The 12,985-nt window shown below is 42.9% G+C and overlaps 1 protein-coding gene across 19 annotated transcripts in view; it reads right to left on the bottom strand.

Moving 5' to 3' along the window:
• The window catches only part of RBFOX2 (RNA binding fox-1 homolog 2), a 176,093-nt gene that overhangs the window by 41,716 nt on the left and 121,392 nt on the right, over positions 1-12,985 (bottom strand). For 15 of the 19 annotated variants that reach the window (XM_076338528.1, XM_076338550.1, XM_076338539.1 and 12 more), the window contains one exon: positions 9,619-9,765. In XM_076338528.1, the coding sequence (XP_076194643.1) occupies positions 9,619-9,765 (147 nt within the window). The remainder of the gene's footprint in view (positions 1-9,618; positions 9,766-12,985) is intronic. The other 4 variants (XM_076338572.1, XM_076338608.1, XM_076338703.1 and 1 more) reach the window with 1 other exon arrangement.

Genomic DNA, 12,985 nt, shown 5'->3' with positions numbered 1-12,985 from the left:
GTGAGCATCCCTCAGCGTATGTCAGCTTGTGCAAGAAGCCTCCTCCATGAACTGCTCGTGCACACACCATATGATGGATAGATATACACACTCAGTTCCAACCGTGCCATGGCATAGAGGCTATAGCATCTTGTTTTATCTTAATGCTCTGTTCCCTGGAGTGACCTTGTACCAGCTTTTAGTTATTTTTCTGTAAAGCAGGTAAATGAGAATCATCTCCTCTACAATGGTAGCAGGGGCTGTTGGAAATAACAGTTTTAAGAGGCATAAAGATATTAACAGACATCAGCTATGACCAGAACCCAATTTTCTTGCTTGAACATGATGTACCTTATCATAGATGCAAGGGCATTGTGCAAGAAAAGGTATATGCATGCTGTGTGTTTCTTTCCACCCAGATGACATGAAGGCAGCAGATTTTTCCAGCAGAGGCCATAACTACATTACATATAATAAATTTAAGAGATCTGGCACCAGAGAGCTTTTGCCTTCCAAGGCACTGACAGTTTGGTAGGGCCCCTCCTGTATGCTCTGTTCCAGCTGGCCCTGCCTCCTCTCCTTGTCTAGAGCTTTCAAAATCAGCTCCAAAACGTGCCAGACAGATAAGTTAACCCTAAAGATGCAAACAACAGGGAGTACAAGGCAAATTCTCTAGAAATCACGGAACAACAAAAGGTAACGTGAGAGAGACACCATGCGACAACCTCACATCCCTACAAGAGAACACTGTATGCCCAAGCAGCTTTGCACTGGCCCTACAAAATTCACTGAGAGATGAGTGCAGTGAACTATCCAAACCTCGAAGGTGCCAAAAAGCCCATTCTCAAAGATGGTAGAAATTCAAAATAGCCAGGAAACCAACCTCCTGTGCAGGAAACCATTTCAGGTCCTCAGGCTTGAGGTGCGTGAGCAAGAGCATTTCATATGCAGGATAGGTCCATGCTGCAGAGAGTGTCCTTACCCTAGCTCCCAGCTCCATGGAATATACTTTCAGCTGAGAACAGCTGGCTCCATTGTAGCGTGTATTAGTCAGTGCTTAGTTATGGCAGCATGGGGTCTGCCAGAGCTACGCTGCTATCAGTACATGAACTTCCTCACCTAAAGCTGGGTCACATCTCTTCAAAATAGTGGGGCCAACCCTGCTACAGTCAACCCTGTTCAGCCAAGCTACACCAGTATGCTTTGCTGACAGGAAGATGGAAGCATCAAGGATTTATAAACCAAAGCACTACCATAGTTTACCAACTGAACAGACAGTAAACAAGCACCAACAAGCCCTTATGGTTGACCTGTTGCCCAGCAAAACACAGATGTTTTCTAAGAAACCAGACTTTAAAAGGAAGCCACACAAAGAGCACAGATTTCTAATAGGATTTACAGACCACAGCCATCCCAGCAAAGTGACAAGGAACATAGTTTCTCAGTCATTTGTTATCCTCTGACTCACAAATAAAAAAGATTTTCACACAAAACAGTGACATGGGGGTGAACAGTACTGCAGGGTACCGTTCCAGAGATCTCAGCACCAGGCCAGCTTCCAGGTCTACACTTCCAGCTCCTTGTTCCTGCCTTGTGCCATCCCCAGAGGTGTGACTGCACTGTAACCTGGTACTGCTGCCACAGAAAAGGTACTTGGACCCATGCCCACAAAAGTAGCATACATTCAAAACTCAACTTGAGAGGACTCAGACACGTAGACTGAATCCATATAAAACCGGGTTATAAAAGACAACTCCATGTAATTTTACCCAGGCCTTTTATGCAAGTAAATCCAGCTACTGCACAGCACTATTTCCTAAATGACATTCAGCCCAGTCTCACTGCAGACTCTTCTAGTAACTCATATGAAAACCTAAACAAATCTAAGATAAATGTATGATCCAGTCATCACTGTCTCCACCAGACGGTCACTATAGAAGTTTCTATGTCCTGTGGTGTCAGCACATAGCTTTTGCAGAGCAAGACAGACAGTACAATAGCTGCTGATAGCTGCAGTGGCACAAGCACCCCTGCGCAGAAGTACCACGGTCCCCAGCATAGCCATGCAGACAAAGCGGGATGCTCAAGCAGCACCGAGCACTTAAGTCCTTTGCAAAAGGTGATTCCAGAAATCGCCCTGGTGAAACACATCAGTATAAACAGCAGCGCCTTCTAACTCTAACCAACATCAGCAGGAACAAAGTCCTGCCCTGTGACAGGGCTGGAGCGCGCTCTCATCGCAGGAAGAGCTTGGAAACAAGAATCGTCACAAAGAGGCCAGCCACCTTGTGTCAGAATGTTTGTTCTCCAATACTGGCACGTAGGACTTGTTATGTGTGATTGGTGGCCAGTGCTATTCGGAGATGAAAAAACTAAAATACATCCCGATATCCAGAAGACAGGATTTTCTCCTTCAGATGTCCAATCCACTGAGAAAGCAGAGTCCCCTTCAGCAACTTTCCTGTTGCTGTACTTCGAGCCTCACTGCATCAACACCTATAGGTCAGAGTTTCTTGGTCTATCATATTATTTATTTACCTTAACGGCTAATGAGTAGTTTTCTGCCATTGACAATGCTTGTGTATCATGAATTACTTGTGTATTTAAATTTATTTACTGGCAAATACAGACTTAAAATTTTACCAAATTCTTGGTGAGAAAGAGCTGTAGTCTAGCTTGTTATTGCTTTAGCCTCAAACTCTAGGCTCATGGAGGTGTTTTACACTCTTGAGACCAGAATGAAGCTGGGTGAGAAATTATACGCACTGAGATATTTTAGTAAGTGCAAAGTGCCAAAATGTTTCACCAGAGGCTGAGATCTGAAGGCTACAAGAGCTTCCAAAAATATCTGAGCTCCCAGATCTGTGTTGCTTGGGTCATACAAAGCAGTGGTCTACCACAAACATACACCATAAAGAAACTCACAGTAGAGCTATGAATTATGCTTAGAGAAGGAAAATGATAACAACATTCCCTGCCTTAAAATCCAATGTTAAAAAACAAGTAGCTACCATTCTGTCACCTTTAATAAATGAAGTTATTAATAACTTAATTACTGAAGTTATTAAATGTGACAGAATGGTCACCTTTATACAAAACAGCTATGCATTATTACTGCTCTAGCTGGTAACGCACAAAAACCCTTTATCAACTGGGCTGATGATGTTCCCCACCAGAAGCAGCTAACAGCCTACAAGTAGTAGCCATGGAGTGAGCATGTTTTAAAAAAGGCAATGTCTCCATCTGAAGCCAGAGCCTGAGAGAAGTCACACCCTGTACTGTGCTATCCCACCTTCATCTGCAATTGTCATCAACATAGTCCTTATTTTTATCTTACACTATCTCCTTTTTTAAAAATAGTTGAAGATTCTTGAGCAAAGAGCATTTCCCCACGGTAAATTCTGAGAAACGTCAATTCTGACTCCTCATACTGTTGCTCTCACAACAAATAAGAAGGATTTAGTGTACAGATGCCCGTATGAACTACCAAAACGATCCACTTGGCTTGTTTTTGTGGAGGCAGTTCATGATTCAGCTTGAGAACAGATGGATTTTCCTCTTGCAGGCAGTCCAACCCAGCCTCCATCTTCCCCAGGAGACTCTGAAGTCCAGAACTGACCAGAGTATCCCAGCCAGTTTTATACTGGGAGGAAAACTGCTTCTTGAAGCCTAAAGAGGGAAGGACTGAAGCTATCAGCCATGAGGTACAAGCACAGACACTATCATAGCACAAAGCTGAAAGGACTGGAAACATGTTGAGGGAAACACGAGCTTTTCTTCCGCATACATAGTCCAATAAGGAAGGGGACAGCCTACCAGCAGTTAAGGAGACTACCATCATGTCGGAGTCCTTATACACACTAGCCAAAGAATGTCCCTCAGAAACTGGATAATAAGATTTTGAAGAGAGTTGCAAACTTGTTTTTAAAAACTAATGGCAACTCTTCCACTCCCTGGTAACTTGTTCCATGGTTTAAATTAGCCTAAATGACTAAGAATTTTTCTCCTATTTCAAGGTTAATTGTGTTAAATCTTAGCTTCCAATTGGAAAATCTTATTATGACTGTAAACAAGACTTAAAAGCCCTATTAGCAGGTATCATCAATGCATAAGCACCTGTACACAACAGACTTGTCATCTCCCAACCTCTCTTTAATAAGCTGAGTAAATCATGTACCCAACACCTTACACAGTTAAAAAGCCACTCATCTTCCAAGCCCTACATTACTTTTTGGTCCTAAACTGATCTCAGAACTGAACAAAATTATGCAGTTGCAGTCTTTTCAACATTGAACATGAACAAGATCACATCCCTCCTTCAACCTGATACCCCCCTTTACATTGTTGAAGCAACTATCTTCAACGATCACTAGTACTCTCCCAAATCAGTGTTTTCCAAAGAAAGCTTTCCATCCTACAAGCACAGCCTGGTTCCCACATATTCAGTACTCTGCACTGAGCTGCATCAAACACATTTTTGCTGGGTTTATTGTCAGTTAACCAGGCATTTCAAGTCATTCTCTAACAGTAACCTTATCTTTCCTCCTTCCTCCTCCTCAAATAGTTTTTTTTAACTGCAAACCTTCCTGGCAAGGTTTTAATAGTACTGTCTCCATGGGGTTGATAACAGATACTGAACAGGACTGCGACTGAAACAGATCCCTAGGTAAACTGACACTAGAAACATTCTTGATCACTGATGTCTCCCCAATAACTACTATTTTTTATTATCTATTGTTAAAGAGGTTTTTAATCCCTCTAATGTGTGTTGTGTTTATTTAAGTATTCTTTTTCTTAAAAATCAAAATTGGTCGCTTGGATGAATTCAATTGGTTGAGCAATGTTCAACTGTATCAGTATTGTTTTGTACAATCTTGTCAAAGTAGACAAGACAGTATTTGTCTGAAAAGATGTATATTACCTTATACAAAGTCACACTGAATAGATGTTAATCCGTTTCTTCAGATTCTAATGTTTTTTAAAACATTCCAAAATTATTTTTATCTTGGATCAACATATGGATAATCAGTTTGTAGCTCATTGGGTCATACCTTTCATTTTTTCAATAGTGAATCCTGGTGGACAGCATTCCAGCCTTCTGCAACTCCCCTAGCTTACAAGAACTGGCTAAAACTTAACATTAATGAATAAGAGCTCCATGCTTTGGCTATTATCTTTGGACATACCTTATCTAGATCTGCTGGTTTTTAAATATTAGTGAGCACTGTCTCATCCTCCTTTGTTATAAATTATATACAAAACCAGATATGGTACAAATACCTCCTGTTACATCATAAACACAGCAAGCTGGGGTTTTTTCTTTGTTTTGGGGGGTTTTTGTGTTTTGTTTTGTGCGTTTTTTTTCCCCCCAGAAACACACAACTATTGCCCAATTTTATATTGGACCTACACCTAGATCTTTTCTCTTTGCATGTAAAAAATTGACGCCTTCTCTGAACCGACATCACCGATATCTCCATGATTAGCACATTTCCTTTCTCACCTGCTTCTTTGTTTAAGTTTGCAATTGTATTCACTGCCATTTACTTCCTCCTCCTCTTCATCCTCCCTGCCTAATGTGCAGAATGCTTTGTGTTTTATTAACACAGTTTCAGTGACTGTGGAATCATGCCTTCTTGGCCATCAGTGTGATTTCGTTGAATACTTTATAGCTTCCATGAACATTTTCCTTTTAAAGGTACCTTCCTGGGCAGTTATCCTGCCAGTTGTTTAAACTCGAAGAAACAGACTCTTCTAAAGCTCCTTACATTACTACCTGATGCCATATTCTGTTTGCATAAAGTAAATACAGACAAATAACAATCACTGGTACCTAGGCAACCATGGGATTTCAGGTCAGCTATTACCTCTTCTTTATCTGCTACAACAAGGTCAACTATTGATTTATTCCACAGTGGGTGCAGAACTGTGTGCATTAAAAAATGACCTATTCCTTCTAGAAGCTTTCTGGAAGTCTTGTTATTGGCATCATGAAATGTCAAGTAAATATTACCTGTTTTAAGCAGACTATTTTATTTGCCTCCCTATAAGAAGCATATACGTAAGGAAGTGTTTGTTCCATTCCTGAGGTTATCTCAGGGACCTGTTAGAAACACGTAATAGGTGAGAGATGGTTTGAAACCCGAATAACTTGAATTTGTCAGGAAATCCTCATGTCTGCAGCTCTCGCAAATAGTGAAGGTTTAGAAAGCGTTATGTAATTTCCATTTAATCACGCATGGGACAACACGTCTGAAGTCCACCTCTACTCAAGTCTGGACAAAAGCATTAGCTAATGTTCTGCGCCCCAGGACCGGGCTGACCTCTCGCATGCTGTTCCATCCTCAGGGGACTTCTTTACTCTCTCCCTAACATCACATTTATTTCTTCCTCCACAGCTTTGCTGTCTACCCAATTCCTCTCTTTGTACAGTAGTTTGGGAAAAATCACTCCAGGCAAGGATTTTGAGTCTCTCAGACACGACGTTGAGGAGATGTGACCTGACACACAGAAGGGAGAGGGAGAAGATGGGGGTTACAAGCTAGCCACAGCTGAAGACTCAGACAACCATGAGTCCCCTGTAGGAGAAAGGGTAGGTTTCAGTGAGTCACCCAAGGGAAAGCATCCTGATCCTGAAAAAGAAATAGAAGCGAGGAGGATTCAGAGAGAAACGCTCTCCTGCTTGAGGCTCTGAGCAAGCTGAGAGAAGCAGCAGTGAGAGAAAAAGGGCCAGGTGAACTAATAAGAAGTTTTATAGGGAATATACCACTTACCCCAGTTAAAAATCACATCGCTGTGCTGGAACTCGAGATGATGTTTAGAGAAAAAAATAAACCGACAACAAATAACTTGGGGAACAACAGAAACCAACTCATACAGTGTATTTCCCCACGCCTTCTATGTACAACCATTTGGGCTCAAAAAACAGTGGAAAACCTTAATGCAAGCAGTTAGGCTGCATTTTCTACAAGTCACTTCTCAGGACAGCAGTTCATTCCCATTGCCTGGGTGCCCTCATCTGCAAATCAGAAGCAAGAGTCACCAGGACAGAGATGTTCTTGTCATTCCCATTTCATCCACATCCCCCACACCAGGAGCACAGGGAGGAACAGCATCAAGGTGAATGAGCGTGAAAGGGGCCAGTCGTCAAGCCAAGCACTGGATCTCAAGGGAAGGGGCAGCAGCAACGTGGAACAGTTTATGTAAGCGATGCAGCTCCCAGGAGAGGGGAGCAGCAGTAACACAGAGCAGGACGTGCTAAATACAGATTGTAGCAGGTGGTCCAAGAACTGGCTGTGATTTCAGCAACCGGTTTATCCAAACCGGACGGAACTGCCTACCGCACAGCCCTGCAACAGCAAAAAGCAAGCTAAAAAACACAGAGCAGAACAGGCGACTGAGAAGATTCAGCAATCACAGATTGCCAGGAGATGAGTTTCACCCTCAAAAACATTCCCACAGATGTCAAGAGTGTGACAATCTAATGTATGAACAACACGGAAGCAAACCCAGGCCTCTTGCAACAGAATCACAGAACCATAATTTTGGCTGGGACCTACCTCCAGAGGTCATTTAGTGCAACCCCGGCTCAAAGCGGGTCTAATGAGATCTGGTTGGCCAGGCTGTGTCCGGTCAAGTCAAATACCTTCAAGGATGGAGGTTCCACAACCTCTCTGTGCAACATGTTCCACTATTTAACCATCCTCACAGTAAAAAAAAAAAAAAAAAAAAAAAAAAAATTCCTGATATCTAATTGAGATTTCCCATGTTCTAACTTGTGTTTGTTGTCTCTCATCTCATCGTTACACACAACCAAAAAAGAATCCGGCTACATCTTTTCTGTATCCTCTGATCAGACAGTTGCAGACAACAAAAATATCCCCCCTCTGCTTTCTCTTCTCAAAGCTGAACAGGCCCAGGTCTCAGACTCTGCTCACATGCCATGTACTCCAGCCCTCTGACCATCTCAGTGGTGCCCACTGGGCTTGCTCCAGTATTTCACTTACATGAAGTGCACTTCTTGCCCTGGAGAGCCCAAACTAGACACAGTATTCCAGATGCAGTCTGACAACTGCTGAAGACGGGGAGGATCACTTCCCTGGGCCTGCTGGCTACTCATTAACACAGCCCAGGACACGGTCAGCCACCTTTGCCACAAGGGCAAGCTGCTGCTTATGTTCGATTTGCTGTCCATCAGGACCCCCAAATCTTTTACTGCAGAGCATCGTCCTAGACAACTGGCCCCCAGCCTGTACTGCTGCAGGGGTTATTCCCTCCCAGATGGAAGGCCTGAAACTCACTCTTGTTGAGTATCTTAAGATTCCTGTCAGCCCGTTTCTACAGCCTGGCCAGGTCCCTCTGAATAGCAGCCTTGCCCTCCTGCATTTTGACCACTCCTCTCCATTTGGTCTCATCCACGAAATAGCTTCTTATGGACACAAAAAGCTTCAAGAACAAGGAGCAAAAATCTCTCACAACTGGGACTCTTGCTGAAGACCATCAGTGAAATTTTTAACATTTCTGCACATTTTGTGCACTTTGTACTGTCCAAACTATGAACACATAAGCCCAATTCTTCTCTCATTTATAGCAGTCTAAGCTTGAAGTCCATGAATTTGACACTTTTACAATACTGTAACACTACTCTCCATGTGAGAGTGAGTGTGTAGGTGCATGCATACACACCCACACAGATGGCTCAAGAGATGCAACAACTGAAACAGGAATACTGCAGAATTTGGAGGAACAGCTGGCTATGCAGTTAGGACCAAGGTATATACTCAAAGCCAAAGGTGGCAAGAGGAACCTTAGCTTCGGTCTTTCCTGACTTGAGTCCTCTACACTGCACCTTAAACAGGCAGCAACTGTTAACTTTATAAATAATAAGAAATATTTCTGAGGACTTTAAAACATGCCCTCAACCAAGGATGCTACCATCATATCAACAAGTCAAATATTCCTGATGATGATGATATATAAATAACTTGACCTGAAGGCTAGGTCATGAAGCATCTAGCTCATTTATTTCTGTGTTCACATGGAATGAGTCACCACCTATACTCATGTGAGCAAACTCTTCCTCAAAGAGCTTATAAATTGAGAATGATAAATAGCATACAAAGATTAGGGAAGACATACATTCTGTTTTTTTTGACCAAATAGTTTATCATACACAATGTGAAATACCATCTGACTTGCACTAGCTTTTCCACATGCAATTGCTAGTTGGCCAATTCCTTGCAGCAATTTTTCATCACAGAAGTGGATCATGAGGAAAGACATAAATATTTCAACAAGTTTCTAAGCAACTGAAAAACAGTGCTTTGCAAGGGATATATTAAGTCAATGTTTAATCCTAGTCTTTACTCGGAAATAAGATGAAGTTTCGCTCTTCTTTTTCCCCAAACCAATTGTTAGGTTACGCTGAACATCTTGATATGAACAATACAGTTATAGTTTTCATGTGTATTTACCAGCTGAGGTAAACGCTACCAATTGTCCTAGTCCTGCAAATATTTTACAGTGTGCCAACTAAATTGAGGAGGAAGGGCTTTTCATTCACATGAATACACCAGCATCATGTGTCCCACCTGTGGGGAAGGAGAATCTGCCATGCCTTAAAAGGCACTGCTAACTTACCCCAAACATCTGCCGAAGGTCAGGATCTCGAAAGCGGAAGGGAATGTTAGACACATGAAGTCGTTTTGGAGTGGATTTGCTCTCGGTATTCTCACTGCTCTGTGTCTGTGATTGCTGTCCATCTGTCTGTGCCCCTCCTTCTGTCTGCTGAAATCAGAAAGACAAAAGTGTCTGCATGAATAAAAACCACACAAACTCCTTTCACGTGCTTTGTCTATCTCTTTTTAGGTATTAGTACTACGCTTGCAATTTGGTATCTAGCACTTGACAATTATTTTGATAAAGCCAGTAACGCTTAACAATTGATCTGTTGTTCTTCCCCTCCCTTTCCATGAGTAAACGGTAATGAGATCTCAGCCTCCCTCCCCTCATATCTCCTTTTAGCTTAATAGATTTGCCTTTGGTTTTCTTAAATTGCTTCTCTCTTTTTGCCTGTTCTTCCTCACTTCAGCTGCCACCATATGAAAGCTCTAATGAAGAGGCGGATCTTTCATATCCTGAAGCTGGGAGGTAGTACCGCCACTCTAATCTCATGTGGCAGGATGTTCATACAATCATCAAAATCCCACAGCTGAAGTGGCAGCTCTTCACTGGGCCAATACCAGAAATGCATCCCCAGGCAAAACGGCATCTGCTCTGTCAAGCTCCCTTCAGAGAAACATTACCCCAAAAGAAGATCCATAATTAAATGGTAAAATCCATATATGAACAGCTTATGGATGTCTTTGATTAACTTTTCTCATACATTTAAAAGTCAGCCCAGGGACAGGAAACAGTCATTACCACTGCAGGATTTATAAAAACTCCAAGTGCTACTTTCTGCTACCAATTCCACAGCTAAAACAAGGGAATTTGTTCCAGCATTCCCAAGCACTGACTGGTACAGCGAAGCCAGGTCAAGGGGTGGGCCAGGGGTAGTTGTGCACAGAAAAAGTACAGCAAGAAGGCAGAAGAATAAGGAAGACCAGTGTGCCAGAGGAGACCTAACACCCCCACAGAGATGACTGGCAGGGGAGAAGAAAGGAAGAGAACCTCAGTCGCTTGTGTTGGGCTTAGACTAAGAAGTGGTAAAGTTTGAGCACAGCGCTAAATATAAAGGCAAGGCCCCTTTGCAAAATGGCTTGATGAGAAAATGGTATTTTTCACACTTTAGTCAGCAAAATGACCTCAAAAACTCAGAGCTACAGAACAAAGTAGACTACAATTTGGTCGGTTTTATTGCTCTGTCCCTTTCTAAGAGCATGCATTGACAGGCCAAGGTATTGAAAGAGCACCCACCCACTCACTCTATCTCCTGCTGCTTGCCTCAACCTCCCAGGAGTCATGCTTTGACCACCTGTGTGATACACTTTTAAGTGTCATTTCATTTCTTCAGATGCCAACCTGACTTCTTCCTTAACCCATCAAGTGAAAAGAAGTTCTATGAGAAGGCAAGGACCATGTAATTGCTAGAGTCAGCCTTTTTTAGGCACCTTCAAGAACACACGTAGGCCTTAAAAATAAAGATTTAAGAGTAGGGGGGGGGGGGTTGCTATTTTGGGGCCTTCCCCCCCCCCCCCCCGTTTTAAATACACAATTTGTGTACTGAAGAGGAAAGAAATCTCGTGGGAGTTGCCCACACTGGCTCCCCAACCACTGTCTGGACTTGCTAGACTGCTCTGCACATCATTCAATGTACAACACTTAATGAATATTTGGAAAGAAACATCTCCCCACAGATAAACTAAACTGGCAACATTAAGAGAGCTTCTTCTGGCCAGAAACATCTCTTATAGACATGACCTTGAACTTGTATATTGGTTATAAAGCGCTGACAAGAGCAAGCAAACAGTAAGCACTGGGGTTTTGTCACGCTAAGCAAAGTAGTGGCAGCTCTGTTTTATTTTAGTAGGGCTGCGCAGGCAGCACAAAACATGTTTGATGTGGTTAATATAAATTAAGCTGTGATAGGAAGAATGAAGATACCGCCCTGAGAGTATCTCTACTTCCCAGAGCTGTGCAAGTCTCAGGAAAAACCTAGCAGGATGAAACATTTTTATTTGGCTAAGACTCATCCATCCCCCAAACAACAAATTTTTGAGAACAACCTCAGAAACTTCCATTTGATCGTATCTAAAAAGTTGCCTCCCCCTCTCCAAGTTCCCCCTCTTCTCCTACCCTCACCCCTATGACAAAATGCATCTCCAAACATACAGAGAGTGCACCCTAGGGGAAGAATCGATGCAGCTGGCTTGCAATTCAATCACACCATGCTATTTGGTGGTTTTATTTTTATGACTCCATCAGAGTCCTTTGCTCCTCAGGGCAAATCTGTCCAAGAAGGACAAAACACAGGAGTAGCCTATCCATCACTACCATACACAACACCTGCAAGTGAGTGCTCCAAAATAACTCCCCAAAATCATCAACGCTCCTGCTAAAAGGGATCTCTACAATCCATTTTGAGCCCTGCTAGTGCAATTTGCCAAATCCCATGTTTTCTATGGCTTTGCATGGAATTGGCAAGTGGGCAAACACCCATGCACACAGGTGCATCCTCAAACAAACACACTAGTGCATCTTCTGCAGTGTGAATGAGGAACAGCACAGATTCTGAAAGGTGACGACAAAAAAATGTTTTCGTCTTTAAATTCAAATACAGGTTGCACAGGACTGGATCTGCCACTTCCACAGGGGAGGAAGCCGGGAGGTCATTAGCACTCCTATCCCATCCATTTGTTCACAGGCAGAGCGCAGAACTCCTTTCTTACCAAGGGTGCGATGTATCATGTACAGTGGCCTGCTCAAAACCACTCACAGCTGCTCCTGCATATGGCAGAGTGCTGCTGCCACACAGGAGTCATTCTGCAGCATGTGAGATGTGTACAGTAAGACAAAGGCTTCAAAGAGGAGAAACAATAGGAGGAACAAGAGATCTCAGTCCACTCTTACCTTTTTGACTGCACTAAGAGTCCCCAAATGCTTTTCAGGCTTTCACATATCCTGATTTTTCAGCAGTAGTTTAACATTCAATACCTTCTCTCTCTGGATGCTGTAAGCTCCCTCATTTCTATCCTCCATGGCCCTAAGGTAAGATTTGAACTTTCAGCCACTATAACATTAGCTCAATACATTTGTCTACTGCCACACATTCAGCTACAACATAAATGAAAGAAATGGTCTCCTCAGATCTTGGCCCGCCCCCCCCCCCCAGTTATTCCTTGTCTTAATTCATTAGGAAGGAGATGAAAGGAAGGGCCTAGAGCCTGTTCTCAGGCAGCACGTAATGGAGACTGGCAACAGCGCTACCCTGACCAAGCCACATGATAAAAGCCCACATTTCACCAAGTGCCTACTCCCCACCCCGACTCCTTCCCCACACCGAGTT

Source organism: Aptenodytes patagonicus, chromosome 1 (genome assembly GCF_965638725.1).
Source record: "Aptenodytes patagonicus chromosome 1, bAptPat1.pri.cur, whole genome shotgun sequence".
Lineage (NCBI taxonomy): Eukaryota > Metazoa > Chordata > Aves > Sphenisciformes > Spheniscidae > Aptenodytes > Aptenodytes patagonicus.
The sequence above is the reverse complement of the archived record's forward strand: the minus strand, read 5'-3'. Positions and strand labels throughout refer to the sequence as shown.